Genomic DNA, 21,387 nt, shown 5'->3' with positions numbered 1-21,387 from the left:
TTGATGCTGACAGAAGATGACAAAAATACTTTAAGAGCATTTGCATGAAAAGTACTATGCAAAATTTATGCCCAATAGTGGAGGGAGAAGGGTACAAGGTGTGCTATAACACCAAATTACAAGCATTAGTAAAAGGAAGAGTTGTAGTAAAATTTGGCAAATCACAATGAATACAATGGCTAGAGGACATGAAAGAATGTGAGAGGTCAATATGAAATAAAATGAAAAGTGTCATCCATGATACTATATAAAATGAGAGAATTAGAAGTGAGAGTGTTGATGATGTAATAGGGGATCTAACCAGTAAGGTGGTCAGGGGATGGAAAAGAGTTTCAAAAACGTTTTTTATGAAATGACTTCAAGCAACAAATAGGTTGTGATCAATTGCTCTTTTATTGCTCATTATCATATGGTAATCATCTATATTTTGTGTATTCTAATTATCACAATTAAATATTCCTGATGTGATTAACATTCACATATCTGCTCACCTCTGGAGCCTGAATCCCTTATTCGTGTACACTAAACACTCCTCACCTGTAATAGTTCCTTTTGCCCTCATACTGTATGCCACTCTTTTCATACACTTAGATCTCTCATGCATTTATGTAGAATGGTCTCTAGCTGAATATAAAAAAAAAAAGTTTTTAGACAAAGACCGTCAAGAACAAAATGGTGTCACAGGTATCATAATTTACCTGTCAAACTCCACATTATTCTGAATGGTCTAAATCAAAATTTTGAAAGATTGTAAAGAAGTCTCAATGTATTATCCATTTAACTCTTGAATGAGAAGAATTTTAATTTTTTGTATAAAAGTGTATGAATTTATCAGTGGGATGTATTGGCATCATGCTCCAGTACTACAATAGTTACTTTTTAATCGGCTCCAACCAGTCATAAGATTTTCAAATATTTTTTTTTTTTGTTCGTAGATTTCAACAGTCCAAAGTGTTAATGCTCATCACATTGTGGCATTCAGTACGCTATATGTGCCCTACAGGTATGCCAAATGGTAAGCACCTCAGGAAGCTCATTCTTCATTGGCCGGGTACAGGATTAGCAAATCAAGGGCTCCCAGTCTGTGGGCTGATGAATGCAACCACTCCTCTGGAACAGCGAACACTCGGCTTGTTTTAGTTTGCCTTTGGAGCGTAGCAGTGGGATGTTGTGTGTCCTGGGATTGGGGTTTCTGACTTAAATATGTAGATGTCAAGAATGGTACAAACCTCTAAAAGAAATAAACCCTAAACCTCTAGATATGCTGTGGAGTGGATGGCTGTTGAGTTGAAGCAGTCATTATCAAGCAAAATCTGGGATACCTGTCACAACCCTGTTGTATAAGGCTTAGCTAAGCATATTGGGCTCTGTTAGTAATTGACATAGCCTATTAAAGGATGAAATGGCTCATGAGTTTCTCAATCAATTCACCTCCAGTGAATCAGGTGTACCATTGGTTAATATTAACATGCAAGCAAGTAGGCTTGTCCTACAAAGCTTTCACATTAGAAAATAGAAATGTCCAAAGTAACAGGGCACAGTTGTTCCGTTCATTAAAGAGAAAGACATAACATTTGAGAAGGTGCCAGATTCATACATACAAAAATCATTAAAAATGATTACTAAAATTTTACAGTTTGTAAAGCACCTCTAGAATGATGTACTTCTAATAGAAACATCTGATGTCAAACAAGCAAAACAGCTATTGAAATGTCATAAAATAGATATAACACCCCGCGAATTTTGAATGACCCTTGATACTTAATGCTTATAAAGGGCTTATTATATTCTGGGAAATGGTGAATATTGATTCAAAGGATTTGGAGTGCGAATGGTCTGATGATAGAGGGATGCAAGTGAAATATAATATGAAACAGGTAAATGGTGAGCTTCAAAAAACTGCTGCATTTATAACAATATTAGATAAACTACCTCGCCAAAGTAAATTAAGGCAGGCTTCCTCCAGGTGCAAGTGGAACTTTTTGCAAGTGTGGCAAGACATTTCATGAAGTAGGTGTGAATTACCCTGACAGTCACATTTACTGGAACCATAACTCCCATCTATCCTGTAAAGGAAAGAAGGTGGAAGGGACACAGAGAGTGCTGTATAATGAAGCAAAGTTGATGTTCAGTTCATTAAGGCTGCCCAGCTTCACTTCATCATTCACATCCATGGTAAAAAATCCTGTAATAGAAATTAAAACTGTCACACAGATACAAACTAATAGCAAACATGCAAATCTGTTTTTCTGCCAGTGTATATGTACTTCCACTCCTACAGCTACCAGAGCAGCTGTGGCAAGCTTCACAACAGCTTTTTTGAGAAGAGTTCATCTGTAGAAGTAGTCTGCTGTGAGGAACCAACCAGTCCACCTCAAACCTCACAAAGATTGTTTGCTTGCAGCCTCAGCAGTAAGTTAAAAGTTAAGGGGGGGGGGGGGGGGAGAAGAAGAACAGAAATCACCTACAGTTATAAATGGCTCCCATACTTCAGTGGAATGTCAGTGGATTAAGCATTCATGTGGAGGAACTAGAACATGTATTTTTGAGTTCAGGAGACACTCCTCAGAGGACAGTGCCTCTGTGTTCATCGATTATAGCCTGCACAGAAAGCATGACCTTAGTGGGGAGAGGGTTAAAAGTGAAATGGCTGTATCTATCAGTGATGAATACCACTCCTTGAATCTCCTCCCAACATGCTGTCTTGCAAGCAGTTGCTGCAATAGTGCATACACCATATAAGATTACTATATGCTTCTTATACTTGCCCTCTAATGTAACGCCGGACAATGAGGCTCTCAATGACTTCACCACACAGCTCCTTTGGTAATTTCTTTTTTGAGGAGATTTCAGTGCATGTCTTACATTATTGGCCTTCACTACGACCTACCCCTGAAGTTAAGCTGTAAAATACCTCTTGTTTTCAGAAGATATATGCCTTCTGAAAATAGCACAGAGTATAGACTTCAGCAGTGCCATAGGGTTATTTTCTGTCATCAATTTAGTCTCTAGTTCTTGCATATGCTGGTCAGTGGGAAGTGATGTTTGTTGGCCATTTCCAAATCTGGATACCTCTACTAGACGGAGCAATGCTCAGAGGAATGCCACCTGGATGGATGCTTAAACATGAGAAATGGGCACTCTACAGTTAAAAAATTCTGAACAGCTAGTATTGCCATTGATGAAGTACACGCGGTGTTAATGTAGTAGACAAGTAAACTGTACCACTGTAAAAGTCTTAAAAGCTAATGACAATAACTGAGATGTCAAAGCACTGTTTTAAATTATAAAATGAATTGTTTGATAGTCAGTTATACCGGTTCACTTAAAAATTATTATAGGCAGATAGTGACAATTTGTTGAAGATTCTGATTGTGTTTATTTTTTGCAAGGTTACCATATTTGGTAGTCTGCACCTTGGTATACCTAAACTTGTTTTAGCAACATCAGTTGATGGGAAATCCACAAAGGAATATCAACAATGTAGGAAATATAGATTGATACTTACCATAAAGAAGACACGTTAAGTTGCAGACAGGTACAATTAAAAGACACTTATACAAAGCTTTCGGCCACAGCCTTCAGTGGCAAAAGAGAAACACCATTCATACACACTAGCAAGCACACCTCATGCACACATTACCGCCTACTCCAGCAACTCAGGCCAGGAAGCAACTATTACATGGGATGGCAGTAGCAATCTGAAGGGGTTGGGGAAGGGGAAGGGAGAGTAGTGTACAGGTGGGGGGACAGAGCAACACTGTCTGGTAGAACATGGAGAGACTAGAATGCCAGCAGGTGTGGTGTTAGGGGTTGTGGGGCAGGGAGGTGGGGAAAAAAGAAGTGGAAAGGAAAGGAGAGGGAAAGATGGGCAGGTGTATTGGCAGAGGGTGGCAAAGAGTCTGGGAGACGAGAATGGGAAGGAGATGATAGGACAGAGGGGGTGGAAACTGTCGAATGGAGGGTGTGGGGACAGTATGTTACCATAGGTTGAGGCCGGGATAATAATGGGAGTGGAGAATGTGTTATAAGGGTGACTCCCATCGGCACATTTGAGAAAAGCTGGTGGGGGAGGAGAGGATTCAGATGGCTTGGGTAGTGAAGCAGCCATTGAAGTCAAGCATGTTATGCTAGCCGATTGTTGTGCCACAAGGTGGTCTACTTTGCTCTTGGCCACAGTTTGGTGGTGGCTCTTCATCCTAGTGGACAGCTGGTTGTTGGTCATACCAATATAAAAAGCTGTGCAATGATTACAGAAGAGCTGGTAAATGACATGGCTGCTTTCACAGGTGGCCCAGCCCCTGATAGGGTAGCATAAACCTGTGACAGCACGGCAATAGGAAGTGCTTTGTGGGTGGATTGGGCAGGTCTTGCACTGGGTCTTCCTCAATGAACTAGGATGTTGTGGAGATTGGGTAGGTGACAGAACATTTGTTGTTAAACATGCTTTATTTCTGATATAACAATGATGAATTTCTTCCCTGACTATAGGTTCTTTATTATTTATTTTGTTGTAAATGGCACAAATATAAATTTATAGGTGAACAAGTGTTAGTACTCTCATCTTAGTAAAGAGAGGACAACTATACTCCATAGCACCCTTCTTACACATTATATGTGCTTCGCTTTCTTTCCCAAAAATGTTAATGATGTGAGGGGAATGTCCCCAGACAAGCAGGTTATAAGAAGTAAGTGAGTGGAAGAATCCAAAGTACATCACACAAAGGTAATCACTGTTCACCATATCTCTTAGTTTCCACATGAGGTAAGTTATTCACAATATCTTTTCAAAACATGGTTGATATGGTTCTCTCAACAGAGTTTGGAATAAATATGGACATCTAAGAGTTTAACAGATTTAGTTTCTGAATTCTCTGACAGCCACAAAAGGAGCTTTTGTGTTTAGACTGGATTTCAGATGAGTTTATTAGCAGTAAACCATTTCAGTAAAAAAATCATGTGATTCCCTTGTCTTCTGATTGAGAGCCATAATTACCTGATGCATGATATGCAGTGTCATTCATCAGCATAGTATATTGGAGACTGAGCTACATGATAGGGCATACCATGATTGTAGTAATGACAAAGAATAGTCTATGGTCAGAACCATACAGAAACCCAGTGTTAATTTTAAATGAAGAGGAACGTCCATTCTGGTTGAGGAAAACAGTTTTCTGTTATCCAAGTTGGGAGAAGTTACTGGCTACATGGGACTACATATGCCATAGACCTCCAGTTTTGTTACTAAGATGTCACATGGATTGCAGCTGATTTGCTTACGTCATACAAAGCAAGATACACAAACTTATTCCTTTGAAAAACTTTTAAAGCAAATCAATATTTTATAGCTATAATGATATTTCTGTCCTTCCAAAAACAAAACTGATCCTCACTGAGCAGGCTGTGCTTAATAGGGTGTACAATATTGTCACAAATACCTTCAAAACTGTTAGCACAATTGAGAGGTAACTTAATAACAGTTTATCATCTTTTTTTAAATACTGGAACATCTTTTGAGATTTTTTCACTTATAAGGAAAGGCTCCAATCTCTAAGCATTTATCAAAAACAAAAACCAATGGATAAGAGCACAGGTGTTTTTTAATATATTGGACAACCAGTAACACTCCATACTTCAGTAATTTGAGAAATTGGACACATTTATAACTAGTGGCTCTGGCATGGCACACTTTAGTGAGGCACTAAGCAGGTCATTTGCAGATGGGCCTGCTGCTTTGATTGTATCTGCTATTTCTTTGACTGAATTTACAAAATTCTCATTTAATTGCTGGGATCAGGCTGAGCTCTGTTGTAGCTAACAGATTCCTCTGCTGCCTTACACTTATTGGAAGCTTCTTCTATGAGCTTTTCTTAGGCAGCTTTTATTATTATTATTATTATTATTATTATTATTATTATTATTGCGAAAGCTTAAGACAAAGAATAAAGCGGACATTACTATTGTCAACAATAGGTATTTATACAGTGACTGAATGGAACACTTTTTTTCCAAACAAGGCACGCAGTGCATGCTGTTGACATTTCCACTGTTGTGCAAGTATTTTCGGTGCACTGCAGATACATAGATGAATGGGGATAAGAAATCAGATGCAATTCTATAACTCTATAATGAGCCACCAGAGACCACAAATTACTTGTACCAGAATACTAAGAAAGTATCCCTGAACTACCTCCAAAATTTTGTCAGTGGGGTTTGGATTTACCTGATATTTGTTTATTTGTGTTAGGAGAAAAACAGACTTTTAAAAAGGCAATGTTATTCCTCTTATATAGCTCAGTTGCTGGTTTCATCTAATACTTCAAAGTATTTATGTAACTTTACACAGACCATTATAATCTGTCTGTATACAGTGCATTGGCACTTGATAATGTAAAGGGAGGCATTAGAATTACTATATGGGATTTTCATCATTGAGTCCAAACATTTTGGTAAATTATAGAAATGTTTAAATATTTGGAGATTTTTAAATACCATGTCCAATGCTCATTAGCAACCTATTTTAGCTTAATTTCATTCATCATAATAAATTATTTTGGCAAGCCTGCAACTGTGTTATTCATGATTTAAATAATGAAACACTACACCAGTTACTTTTGTGTGTGTGTGTGTGTGTTTCAAGAAAGTGTTGTGCTAAGCATGAAAAAATATGTAGCTGGCACAGTATTTCATTATTTAAATCATAATCTTTTGAGTTCGCCATAAATTCACTTTAGTTATTTAACAATGGAAAATCCATGATGGAATAATAACAATGTTATGAAAAGGATAAACTGCTACTCATCATATAGTGGAGAAGTCGAGTTGCAGACAGGCACAACTAAAAGACTGTTAGAAATAGCTTTTGGCCAAACGGCCTTCTTCTAACATGGATAACACACACACATTCAGTCAAGCACAACTCACTCACACATGACCACTGTATCTGGCAACTGAGTCTGGACTGCTAGCAACTGTGCCTGATGAGAGAAGCAGCCTGGGTGGTGAGGGTAAGGAGGAGGTTGGAGTGGAGAGGGGGAAGTATAGAAGGTTGCGATTGGGTATAGTGTTGCTTGTGGTACCATGCAGGGAGATGGTAATGGGTTGGAGGGGGGGGGGGGGGGGCGAGGAGCAGCAAAGTGGAGAAGTAAAGGACGGGGGGGGGGGGGGGGGGAAGAGAGAGAATAGACTAGTGGGTGCATTGTGGACTAGAAGTCTATGTAGTGCTGGAGTGGGAACAGGGAAGAGGAGAGGTGGGTCAAGGATAGGGGGGACTAACAAAGGTTGAGGCCAGGTGGGCTACGGGAACATAGGATATTTTGCAGGTAGAGTTCCACCTGTGCAGTTCAGAAAAGCTAATGTTGGTAGGATGGATCCACATGGCTTAGGCTGTGAAGCAGTCATTGAAGTAAAGCATGTTGGGCAGTATGTTCAGCAACTGGGAGACAGCTGGACCACAGTTGCTGAACATTCTGCCCAACACAACATGCTACATGTTCCTGTAACCCCCCTGGCCTTAACCTTCAAGGGACCAATGACCTAGCAGTTTGGTCCCTTCCCCCCTCTTTTAAACCAACCAGCCAACTTAACCTTCACTACTCCCTATCCTACACTCATGTATCTTCTTCCCTGCTCCCACTCCAGCACTACATAGCCTTCTATTCCACCAATGCACCCACTAGTCTCTCTCTCTCTCTCTCTCTCTCTCTCTCTCTCTCTCTCTCTCTCTCTATCTATCTATCTATCTATATCTCTCTCTTTCCCCCCCCCTCTTCTACTTCTCTCCTTTTTTTGCATCTCATCCCCAGTTGCATGAAGCAGCACTACCCTGTCCCCATCATGTCAATGCACGCTCCCACAAGCAGCACTACATCCTCCCACTACCCCTCCCCAGCCTCCTCCTTACCCCCACCACCAAGGTCACTTCTCCCACAGGCAAAGTTTTTTGCAATCCGGCCTCAGTGGCTAGAAACAGTGAATTACATGTGTTCTCTACATTAGGAGAAGGCCTTTTGGCCGAAAGCTTATGTGTAGCAGTCTTTTTATTGTGCCTGTCTGTGACTCAGTGTGTCCCCTACATGGTGAGTAGCAATCCAACCTTTTCATAGTACTGTCACTTTAATTATAAACCAAAAGTACCTTTAGGGAATTTATATGTTGGCGCGTAAGTGTAACAGTCCTTAGGTCCCTGAAGAGGCTTCTGCAACATGTTCGGTTATCAGCATTATACAATATTCTTATTGCATGGTTTTGTTGAGTAAACACCTTTTCAGCTTCACTGCAATGCCCCAGAAGATTAGGCCATAGCACAGAACTGAGTGGAAGCTGCGAAGTATGCTAGCAGTACCAAAAAACATATGTACATATGTTATTGGATATAGATTACACTTTTTATGCAAAACACTGTTTTTTCTTGTTACCCAAACATGTTTTGGTACCTCTGTGCCATAATCCGTGGGTTTTGTTTATTGAAAAACTTGATGTTACGTTATATGGTTTAGCAGGACCATCTGTATGGTGTCCTGCACTGATAGCTTGTCGTATTTTATTGTGAGAGGTCCTTCTTCTTTCATGTTCCACACACACGCACACACACACACACACACACACACACACACAACCACACACACACACACACACACACATTAAATGTGCTTAGTGTGATTTTGGTTCAGCAAATAACTTTTCACTTAACGAAACTTGTTGTAACTGATGTTGTTGTGTGTCCTATGACACCATACAAGTGGTCCTGCAAAACCCTATAATGTAAGATCTAGTTTTTCAATGAACAAAACCCACTGATGAAGGTGCAGAGGTATCAAAACATGTTGGGTAAAAAAAAACACACCAGTGCTTTGCATAAAAGGTGAAACCTATATCCAATAATTTTTACTGCAAACACAGAAAAAAAGTACAAGAGCTGCAAATTCAAAAGATAGCATTTATTTGTAAGTGTAGTGCAAGAAGAACTGAGCTTTTCTGTTGATTTACGCAGGTGCTGGTGCCTCCTTGGTTTATTATTAATCTGGGTAACTAGGAAATTCACACATACAGTCTGTACAAGAGAAACCCTGAAAATTTTTAGAGTGCCTTGTCTCTAAAAACAAATGAAATTTGTATTTGATAGCTGCTTTCTAATTTTTGTGAGCTGATTACCATGCAATTTGTTTGATTTGCTCTAACGGTTTTCTAATTTTTATATCATTTTTTAAAGATTTTGTGTGCATAAAAAAATAAATTTGACTAGAAAACATTTCCAGGCTATGATTTTTTATGATTTTAATTCATCATTAATACTGAAACAGTACGTCTGAAGATTGCCTTATAAATACATTTTTCAAAGAAGCCCCATCTGAGGTAACAATTTATAACTGGTACAGCAAATTCAAAAGAGAATGGTTTTTTTCTTAGTGGCAAATTTTGTGAAGGGTGCCCAAAATAGACACTTGAAGCAGATCAGTGGACATCTTATGAATGTATGTGATTGACATTGAGTAATGATATGAGTCAAATCCTCAACATTTTGCATCAACAATTAGATGTGAGAAAACTTTGTTGTCAATGGATTATATATAAACTGACTCTCAGTCAAATAAAATGGATTGATTGTTGCAGAAAACTGAGTAAAAATACCAAGGTGGCACTTCATATTTGGTGTGTAATATTGATACTGATGGTGTATCTTGTATTTGTTGTTATGATCCTGAAAATAAAAAGTCAGTCTGTTCAATGAGTTTGTTGATAGGTACACGAATTCATAGTACTGGTAAGATTATTGTTGCTTGTTTTCTTTTGTAAAAGTGGCCATGTAGCTACCATAACATTAGAAATAGACATACTACTATCACCAGAGGGTCCACAAATGTTTTGTTTACTGCATATTTTTGAAGAAATAGTTCATAAGAAACACAAATAAGGAAACGTAATGTTACATCACAATAGTTTGTTGCACACAGCAAAGCTAACAACTGAGAATCTGGATGTCCTAAAGCTCAGACTCTTGGACCCTCTACCATACGGCCCTGACCTAGCACTTTGTGATTCCTTCTTGTTCCCAAAAATTAAAGGTAAATGGCATGGAGTCACTTTTTTTGGACGAAGCTGCAGAAAATGATAAAAGCCTCATTTCTGAAGTCTTCAGGAAGAGTGGTATCATTGCTTTAATGACTGGTTTCACTGAATGCAAAAATGTATTGATGTTAAAGGGGAACATATTGAAAAATGAAAAGGTCAGTTATGTTTTCTAAAACTAATTTTTGTATGATTTTAAAAATTTGGTGTTGCCTTCATATGTGAATTGATTTCAGCTTCTAATGTTTGTAAGTTATCATTCATTTGAAATTCATAATATGAGTTTTTATAAGATTAATGGTTCAGCAGATCACTGTTACCAGCTGTAAGCCTGTTCCAGTATTTCCCTGGTCACATCTGGTAAAATTATGAGAAGGATAGATTCAAGTGCTTAATCTTGGAGGACATCATATTTTATGTTTCCCAACTAAAACATAATCTTAGTCAGGTCATACCATTCACTAACATGTCCCTCTGTTTTTTGTCATTAGGAGAGAGACTGTTCATGCTATACCATTCTGGTTTATGTAGTAGAATCTTATGATTTATGCATTTGCACAGAAAATGCCAAAATGTTGATTGTTCTTGTTCAGTTCTAGCAAAAATGACTTTGTGAGATCACAATTATATTGATTTCTCAGTAGAGAATCCGTTGTAGAAGCCAAACTGAGATGCTGTTACAGTGGTATCCTCGAAAAGGTAGCTCAATATTCTATTGTAAGCTAACTTCTCAAAAATTTTGAGAACATGAAAAACAGAGAGTGAGTCTATAATTGAAGATCATTTGCTTATCTCAATTTCATTAGTGGGGGTTACTACAGCATATTGCAGTCTTTCAGGAAATGCACCTTGACCCATCAAATGGTTACAAAGGGTGTGGTACCATGTCATAATAGGATTTTAGAACTTTAGATAAAATACTACCATAACCAGAAGAGATACTAATAGCCAGAGATGTGGTGATTTCATTATCTGTGTAAAGATGATGTGAAACTGACATCTGTTGGCAATGTGTGCAAAGCCTATCTAATGGTCTGCATTTGATAGTCCCTTTTTGTCCTTGTGTTTTTGGCTGGTATTAGGAAGAACTCATTAAATTTAGTAGGCAATTATTTTAATTTTATGGTATCTGTCTCACTGCTAATGTCACCAGAGAGTTGGATATCATTTAGCTTTCCACGTTTATTCATTTCAAGTGTATTCATTTCAAGTTTATGTATTTCATGAGTAGTAATACTCGATTTGTGGAATTTTGAGATTTTTATGCATGGTATATGATTTCCACTATTTTTATGATACAGTACAGAATTTCCCAATAATGCTTGCAGTGCTGCTGTGATGTTTTATTCTGCATTAAAGAAAGTTCTCTCTTCATGGGACAACAGATTTTGATCCCAGATGTTTACAACTCTTTCTCTCAACTTCCACTGTAATTGTTCCTAACCCACTGTAAAGAAATGTTGCGTTCACCAGGTTGTGAGAATATTTTTAGAAAAGAATTAAATTTTAAATGCTCTGAATACTGTAAATGAATCAGCGATTATAGTTCTGTGAAATTGTATGTTTTATTCTTGTTAAATCTGATTGAATGGGGTGCTTTATTGCTGATAAGTGTCGTTTGAACATCAAGGCTAGAAAAATTACTTATTATGGGGCTCATACCTACATTCTGCCTCTTGTATTACATGGTTGACTGTACAAATGATTATCATTTCTGTGTGACAGTACAAAATAATAGGAATAACACCACTTACATTCTGTATGTAAGAAAAAATTATGTTTCTTTTTGTTTATTTTTTTAAAGGATGGGGTTACGCCCTATGGATGAAGGAGAAACATCGACCAGCACGTCTAATAATCCGATAGCAGTAGCGTGTAGGATTGTGGCCTATTGAGACATTTCACAATAACAGGAAACAATAGAGTGCGACTCACCATAAAGATGACCTGCTGAGTTGCAGACAGCTCCAACAAAAAGACTGTTCCACATTAATAGCTTGAGGCCAAAGCCTTCTCCACCAAAGAAAACACACACACATACACACAAGCAAGCACACCTCATGTAGACGTGACCACTACTGGTGGCAGCCCTGACTGGAATGTGACTATCACTTGAATAGTAATCCTTCTACATCTACATATCCATCTACATCCACACTCTGCAAGCCACCTGACAGTGTGTGGTGGAGGGTACCTTGAGTACCTGTATTGGTTCTCCCTTCTATTCCAGTCTCGTATTGTTCATGGAAAGAACGATTATTGGTATGCCTCTGTGTGGACTCTAGTCTCTCTGATTTTATCCTCATGGTCTCTTCGTGAGATATACGTAGAAGGGAGCAATATTCTTCTTGACTCCTCAGTGAAGGTATGTTCTCGAAACTTCAACAAAAGCCTGTACCGAGCTACTGAGCATCTCTCTTGCAGAGTCTTCCACTGGAGTTTATCTATCACCTCTGTGACACATTTGTGATTACTAAATGATCCTGTAACAAAGCACGTTGCTCTCCATTGGATCTTCTCTATCTCTTCTATCAACCCTATCTGGTACGGATCCCACACCAGTGAGCAGTATTCAAGCAGTGTGCGAACATGTTTACTGTAACCTACTTCCTTTGCTTTCGGACTGCATTTCCTTAGGATTCTTCCAATTAATTTCAGTCTGGCATCTGCTTTACCCACGATTAATTTTATTTGGTCATTCTATTTCAAATCACTCCTAATGCCTACTCCCAGATAATTTATGGAATTAACAGCTTCCAGTTGCTGATCTGCTATATTGTAGCTAAATGATACAGCATCTTTCTTTCCATGTATTCACAGCACATTTCACTTGTCTACATTGAGATTCAATTGCCATTCCCTGCAACATGCATCAATTCATTGCAGATCCTCTTGCATTACAGTACAATTTTCCTTTGTTACAACCTCTCGATATACTACAGCATCATCCACAAAAAGCCTCAGTGAATACATGTATATATCTAATGCAAATTGTACGATGGTTTTGAACTTTGTCTACTGATCCTCAACACTGTCTGTACTTGAGATAAAACATTTGTGTTGAGCCATCAAGTACTCTGAAATCTGCTTTTTGTCACTTTTGCTAAACAGAAAAATCTAACCTATTTTTTTTTTAAATTTCTATTTATGGCTGAAATTATTGATGTTGTAACCGCTTTATGATCACTGATTCCCTGTTCTGCATTAATTGTTCCAAGTAGTTCGGATCTGTTTGTCACCAGAAGGTCTAATATGTTATTGCCACAAGTTGGTTCTCTGTTTAACTGCTCAAGGTAGTTTTCAGATAATGCACTTTAAAAAATTTCACTGGATTCTTTGTCCCTGCCATTCGTTATAAACATTTGAGTCTCCCAGTCTGTATCCAGCAAATTAAAATCTCCACCCAGAACTATAACATGGTGGGGAAATCTACTTGAAATATTTTCCAAATTATCCTTCAGGTGCTCAGCCACAACAGCTGCTGAGCCAGGGAGCATATAGAGACATCCAGTTACCATGTTTGAGCCTGCTTTAACCTTGACCTTCACCCAAATTATTTCACATTTCGGATCTCTGTCAATTTCCTTGATACTATTGCACTTTTTATCGCTATAAACATGCCTCACCCTTCACTGTCCAGCCTGTCTCTGTGGTATACATTCCAGTCTGAATTTAGAATTTCGTTACTGTTTACCTCTGGTTTCAGCCAACTTTCCGTCCCTAGTACTATGTGGGCATTGTGACCGTTTCTTGATGAGAGCAGTTCTGGGACCTTTTTATAGACGCTTCTGCAGTTTACTATTACCACATTAATATTGTCATTCCATGTTGCGTTTTGCCTACTGCTACCATGTCGCGTCTCAGGTGGCATCTTGTTGGGCCTACAGAGGGAATTCTCTAACCTCAAAAACCCACGTGCACTCCACACGTACTCCACTACCCTTGTAGCCACTTCCTGCATGTTGTGCTTGTCTGATCTATTCAGGGGGACCCTACATTTCTTCATCCAATAGTGGAGTCAAGAAAATAGCATCCCAGATCCCCACAGAATTGTTTGAGCCTCTGGTTTAAGCCTTCCACTCGGCTCCTAACCATAGGACCGCTATCGGTTCTGGGAACAACACTACGGATAGTTAGCTCAGATTCCACCCTGTGAGCAAGGCTTTCCACCTTCACCAACTCTGCCAGCTGCCTGTACGAACTGAGGATCACCTCCGAACCCAGACGGCAAGAGTCATTGGTGCTGACATGAGCAACAATTTGCAGTCAGGTGCACCCACTGGTCTCTATCACTGCCGGCAGGGCCTCCTCCACATCTCGGATGAGACCCCCATCCCGAGAAGCAGACAGAGTGAACATTGGCCTTCTTCCCCAACCTTTCTGCTATTTCCCTAAGGGGCTCCATCACCCGCCTAAGATTGGAGCTCCCAATTACTAATAAACCCCTCCCCCCGTGTGCCTGCTCGGACTTTGCTGAAGAAGCAGCCACATGTCCATTCACAGGCAGAGCGGGTGATGCCACATGGCCAGCCTCCACATTGACCCTCTGCCTCATACGACGTGAACGTCGTTGAACCCGCCACTCCCCTTGGGGAGAAGGTGGTCCAACCGCGCCCAGTACCCACGAAGATGTCTCGACAGCAGAGACTGTTGGTGAAGCATGTAACACCTGGAGTGTACCATGCAATGCACCAGACTCTCCACTGCTGCTACACTCCGAGGCAGCAGCCTGAAGATGTCTGACCACGGCCATTAGCATGCTCAGCTGTTCATGAACAGTGGCCAGCTCCTCCTGCATCTGTACACAGCAGTCACACATCCTATCCATCCTAAGAAATCAACAATTTACTGTAGAGAGTTAAGTAATCAACTTTTAACTAGACTGCTAATTCACCAAAGGTGGATGATAGCTGACTAAACTGTGGTTACTAGACACTTCTTGTTGGAAAGAATGAAAAGAAGCACTAACTGTCTCTGGACTGTATTCAAAACAAACACAAAATCTAGGGAACACTGTTACTAGTACTCGAAAATTAAAGCTTCCTAAAAGCAAAAACACACGCTCTTGCACTGTATGCTGTCCTATATAGGGCATACCACATTGACACAGTATTTTGTAAATTCCCACCTTCGACAGTAACAAATCATCTTTCGCCAATCCCATCAAATCCGAAATCTTAGAAAGTGGATGAAAAACCACTTTCACATGAAAATTATTAAGCATCCTTACTATCTTGAAGGAGATATTTCCAATAAAGGGAAGAAAAGCTAGGGAGTTGGCTGGCGTGTTTTCCTCTTTATCCACTTCCAGGTTCCTGGTTCTAGTTGAGATGGCCCTGTTAATTTGCAGGGTCGAGTACCCATTGTCTCTGAACACCGTCCTCAGATGTGCAAGTTCCTTAGGCAAATTCTTTCCACCCAACACTGTAAGTGCCTTGTGCACAAGGGTTTTAAGTACACTCATGGTCTGGGATGGGTGATAGCAAATTGAAGTATGCAAATACAAATCAGTGTGAGTGGGCTTATGATAGACAGAACGCCCCACCATGCCATCACTCTTCTGTTTAACCAAAACATCCAAGAATAGAAGGCACACATCTTTCTCTAGTTCCATAGTAAATCAGATATTCTCATGGATGGAGTTAAGATGATGAAAAAACTCCATTAACTTTTCTTCTCTGTGGGGACACACTTTGAAACTATCATCAACATATCTCCAAAAAAACAGTTGGTTTACAGACCACTGATTCAAGTGCTCTTTCCTCAAAATCCTCCATAAAAAGGTTAGCCACCAGAGGAGACAGAGGGCTGCCGATGGCGACACCGCTAGAGCATGTCAAAACAAAACAGTGGTGTCCGATTCAAACAGTTGACCAATTAGAATCAAGGAATCTGCAAGAGGTTCTTTTGTGAAAAGGGAAACTACATCAAAACTCACTAGAAGATCCAAACTACTTAAGTGGAGAGCCCCTAGCCTGTTGATAAAATCAGTACAGTTCAGTCCGTATGGGATGTGAACATTTGGCAACAAATGGTCTCAGCAAAGAAACTAGATGTTTGGCTAAATCATAGGTGGGAGTATCAATATTACTCATTATAGGCCATAACGGCAGATCTTCTTTATGCACTTTAGGAAGACCATACAGTCTCGATGGTACGCTACCATGTGGTCTTAACTGGTTGATGGTCTCAAGAGCTAACGAGGAAGAGTTCAAAAGTGCACACATCTTCCATTGCACACATGCTGTTGGGTCTTGATCAATTCTCCGATACATAGTATCACTAAGTAGAATATATATCTTCTCCAAATACAATCAATGAGGTAACAAAGTGGTAGAATTACTTTTATCAGCCTTCAGCACCACTATTTCCAGATCTTCTTGAAGGTTCCGTAGTGCAGCCCTTTCTTCAGCGGTTATATTACTGTGCTGAGGAGGAGCTTTCAGAAGAACCCGACTAGTTTCCCTTCTTATTTCTTCAGCAGCATCCATAGGAAGGTGACGTACAGCTTGTTCAACACCACTTACAAAAATTATGAGAGTTACTGCACTTGGTGTAGGTGCAAAATTAAGACCTTTGTCCAAAACTGACTCATATATAATAAGACCTAAGTCAAAACAAGTCATGGTAGCAAAATGCTAACATGAATTCTTAACAGAAGAATGGAAAAACTGTTAGAAGCCAACCTCGGGCGAAGACCAGTTTGGATTCCAGAGAAATGTAGGAACATGCAAGGCAATGCTGACCTTATATCTCATAGAAGATAGGCTGTGGAAAGGCAAATCTACATTTATAGCATTTGTAGACTTAGAGAAAGTTTTGACAATGTTGAGTGGAATACTCTCTTTCAAATTCTGAAGGTGGCAGGGGATTAAACACAGGGAGCGAATGGCCATTTACAATTTGTACAGAAACCAGAATTGGGATGTTGATTTTGCTTAAAATACACTTTGTGATTAAATTACTAAGTTCAAAATTCTCTTCTGTTTTGGAATTGCTAAGATTATTAATCAACTTGTAAATGTCATTTAAAGATATTGATCCCCAAGTTAATTTCTAGCTTTCTCTCTGTCTAGCATAAGTGAGCAGAACTTCTGCATCTGAAGTAGTATTAGTGAGTGGAGTGTTTGCAAAATATGCATGGAGAGTTTCACACTTAATATTGACACTGTTTTCTTTTTTGAAATTATTAATTTCATTTTTAATGACATTTTAGACTGCTTTACAGTTTAAAATAAACTCATCATTAGTATTGCACTTAGCAATTTTGATTTAAAATCTGTAGTTTTTGTCACATTGCTTTACTTTTCCTTGTCAAAATCACTTTCATGAGGCCTATTCTTTGGAGTATTTAGTATTATCCTAATTTTTATTGGTGTGGAGTGTACCATTTGTTGCTAACATGGGGCTTATGTGTAACATTAATACATCACCTTTTGGTTACAATAGGACATGTGTTTCCTACTATGTGCCTGGTCTCTGTTAGGAAACCAAAAAACCATCAATCAATTGTTTTATGAAAGAATCATTTCCCTTCTTGCAAACAATATCTAACAATAAGTTGAATCTCATGTGCTTTGTAAAATTTCCACTTCTACAGTCTGATCTGCTGTTTGAATAAATTAGACTTCATCTTGACAGACAATCGGCTTATGTTTCCTTTTTTAGGCTTAGCTTCTGAAGCAAGAGCTTTTCCATTTTGGCAGTGACATTAAGAAATTCTTTGTAGTTTGAATAAAATCATTTTGGGTATTAGGTTGCATCATTATGAAACATTAAAAACAGCAAAAGCAATGACATTTCAACCGTCTTTGCAGTAGTCTTCATGAGGACAACAGACTGTTACTCAAGCTGAAGAAGACCTCTGCAAAAGTGGTTGAAACACTGGTGTTTTAGTTGTTTTTAGTATTTCGTAATGACATGGCCTAATTCTCAAAACGATTTTATTCGAACTGACACTGGCCGTGGAAGCTCACATTCTTTTCTCTGTAGGCCCATCTTTATACACATGGTTGTGTGGGATCTTGACTGTCCAGTATAAATTGTTGAATCAAAATACCTTCAACTGTCTAAGTTTCCAGTTGTTATTTTTATTTGTACAACCAGTTTCAGCACTCCCTTATGCCATCTTCAGGCCCCGATTGACATCAGGAAAGATCTCACCTGTGGCCCAGTCAAAAAGGGGCCAGCATTCAGTGAGTGGTATCTGAAGTTTTCCTCTTAACACAGCAGTCCCTTCAATCATTACTCGCCAAAAGGTGATCGAATGGATCTCTGTGTTAAGAAGAGATCTGCAGATACTAACCACTGAAAGCTAACCCATATTTTAACTGGATCAGATGTGGGATTCTTGCTACATATCAGTCAGGGGACCTGAAAATGGTGAAATATAGTGCTGAAACTGGTTGCTCAAATAAAATAACAAGTGGAAATTTAGACAGCTGAAGCTATCTTGATTTTACATTTTGTATTCTTTGCTGTTGCTTGACACATTCCATTATTAAGTTTCAGACCGTGTACTTGATTATATGATGTGAAATAATCCATTTCTTAATGTTTGCATAAGGCTAATGTGTGTATGTACTTTGTTTCAGACTTCTTTAGTTTCTCGCTACTGCTATGATCATTTCTCGCGACAGTATTGTCCGACATCTGGAGTAGACTTTTTCCTAAAGAAAGCATCACTTGGTAGCTTAAAAGATATTTCATTACAAATCTGGGACATAGGTGGTCGTGTGTTATCAGGCAACTTGCTTGATAAATATGTACTTGGAGCTAATGTAAGTTCTTTCTGTAACCCAAAAAAACTGTTAAATACAAAATTCTGTATACTATTATGTAAAATACTGCTTCCACAGATTGTTTATGCAGTATATGATGTCACTAGTATGCCTAGTTTTGAGGGATTATATTCTTGGCTTGAGGCAGTAAGAAGAATATGTGCTGCTCAAGAACATCAGCCACTCATTTGCATACTAGGAAATAAATGTAAGTCTACATCTTAAAATTTCAAAGTATAGCAATGTATGTTTCCTTTACTTAATGATGATAATAAATTAACTTTCTTTCAGGTGACTTAGAACATCAAAGATGCGTTCGTCTTGATCGACACAACATGTTTGTTCAGGAAAATAATGTGTCATCGTATCTTGTCTCAGCAAGAACAGGAGAAATGGTTAGTATGCTAGTAAATCTAAAAATCACAATGAATAACCAATGAAATCAGAATGAATAAACATGATAAGTCATTCATTCAGGTTTTTAATTAGTAGTATAACTAAACATGTATGCAAATGATTATGTGCTTTGATAAAAGCTACAATTTATTTGGAGAGAAAAAGTGAACAGCTTGAACATCTTCAAAAGGTAAGCTACCATGTAGACTGACAAGCATCAGAATAGTATTTCAATGGATACTGTACAGAAAAGCACAAGATTCGTGGAAGTCTAGCAAGTGTTCACTAACTACGAATTTCGCAGATGTCTTCAACTTCTAAGGCTGAACAGACAAATGACATTCAATTATGTGCAGTACAATGCAAGTCTGTCAATCTGAACTTTGTGTATAATATCCAAATGACCCACAAAATGAAAATGTTTTGTTCAAAGTAGATTTACCAATCTCAGACCAATCATTAAAATCATTGATGTATTAGGTTTTAACTAGTTACTGTCACTTTACAGTGTAGTACAGAAGCTTAAATAGAGAATCTGGACACACCAAATGAATTTTTATTCTTGAAGAATAGCCTTGAGTGAAAGCTTGCTGTGGAAACCATTGCCCTAAGAATTCAACAGGAACCTTTCACAAAGAAATAAATGCCAATAGCTTTTTCAGTATATGGTGGATTACATATGGTTGGTTTGTTTTGCTCACATGAGAGTACCAGTGATGAATGGTTCTTTGTTAACTAGCAGTAGGGAGATTGAGTGTGACATCCATGTCAATAATAAAATGTAATCAGCATTGCATACTTCTGCTAAAATAATTGGTTTAACAGTATCCTTAGTACATAGCTCATCTTCACTTAATATGTCCTCCATAATGTCACATCCATTGCTTGTGTGAGTTGTTTGTACTGCTATAGATGGCACCGTTGGCACCATATCAGCACATTGAGCTTCAGAGTGGGTCACATCCAAAACTAAAATCAGTTTCCCTGTGAATCCCAAAATCGAGCCATTTCATCATTTCTTCTACATTGTGGTAATTAATCAGAAGTCTCATGACTGTTTTTCCTCTGGAATTCATAACAATATCACTGTTGTCTTTAATATTTTTGCCTGCAGTCATAAGACCTTCTTGGTTTGTTCTGATCATTCCACTGATTCAGTACCCCAAATATCCATCCATTACTATGCTTCTATACTGATGCTTCATTATCTCAGTTTTGTATGACAGAATGATTGTTCCAATGCCACTGCCTTTTGATGTCAAAAGCTTCAATGTGATCAACAATGAAGCATACATTCTCTGTGGCTTTGTATCTTATGAGGACTAATCTCTCATGAGCACTCAATGGTAATCACTGTATAAGAATCTCTATTACTTCTATGTCTTTGTCAGGCTCATCAAAATATATATTATGCTCCAAATACCTCTGCAAAATTTCTCAAATTTATGTTACAGTGGCGGTGACAATAATTTTAATTTGACTGCCTACTATTGTCAGAATAACAAAATTAATCGAAAAAGACGTGAAATTTGGTGGAGTAATGACGCTTATCAGCTGTTATCGTGTCCCACATGTCTTTGCTGTATTTCAAATTGCTCACACAGATACCTATTTTTTGTTTTCTGGACTGCACTGTTGAAAAGGCATATTTGAAATTGTGCATGGAAACAGTGGAATGCAAACCTTGAGTCAATGTAAACTCATGAAACTTACATGCATCAATACTGGTACCAACAGTCAAGTTTAGCACTGCACCCAGCATACCATGATATTTCTCTTATACAGCATTACTGATTTTTTCTTCTAATATGTGTTTGTTTAATGCAGGTTGCTGCATGTATTCACGTTTAGTGACCAGATCCGTGCATTGTTCGTGTACACCAACTACTGTTATAACGAGTGACTGTTTATGCTCTCAACAGTCACCCTTTACTATCACAAACTCACCTTTTTTTCATTGATTTTATCTTCCACCTGAACAAGCACATGATCTTCATCTGATTTAAGTTTTAAAACTTCAACTTCTGGTTTGAGCTTGGATAGTTCTGTCATATCTACATTACATACTTCATCCTCTTTTCACAAATAACAAGCATGTGAACATTACATTGAAAGTGCTCCCAACAAATGTAAAGCAGCATGG

The 21,387-nt window shown here is 38.5% G+C and overlaps 1 protein-coding gene across 2 annotated transcripts in view; it reads left to right on the top strand.

Moving 5' to 3' along the window:
- LOC126355130 (ras-related protein Rab-28-like) overlaps positions 1 to 21,387 on the top strand; it is a 73,272-nt gene that overhangs the window by 11,731 nt on the left and 40,154 nt on the right. For both annotated transcript variants that reach the window (XM_050005314.1, XM_050005315.1), the window contains exons 2-4: positions 18,663 to 18,848; positions 18,927 to 19,056; positions 19,140 to 19,243. In XM_050005314.1, the coding sequence (XP_049861271.1) occupies positions 18,663 to 18,848; positions 18,927 to 19,056; positions 19,140 to 19,243 (420 nt within the window). The remainder of the gene's footprint in view (positions 1 to 18,662; positions 18,849 to 18,926; positions 19,057 to 19,139; positions 19,244 to 21,387) is intronic.

This window comes from Schistocerca gregaria, chromosome 3 (assembly GCF_023897955.1).
Source record: "Schistocerca gregaria isolate iqSchGreg1 chromosome 3, iqSchGreg1.2, whole genome shotgun sequence".
NCBI classification, from domain to species: Eukaryota; Metazoa; Arthropoda; class Insecta; order Orthoptera; family Acrididae; genus Schistocerca; species Schistocerca gregaria.
This window is presented reverse-complemented; position numbering and strand designations above follow the sequence as displayed.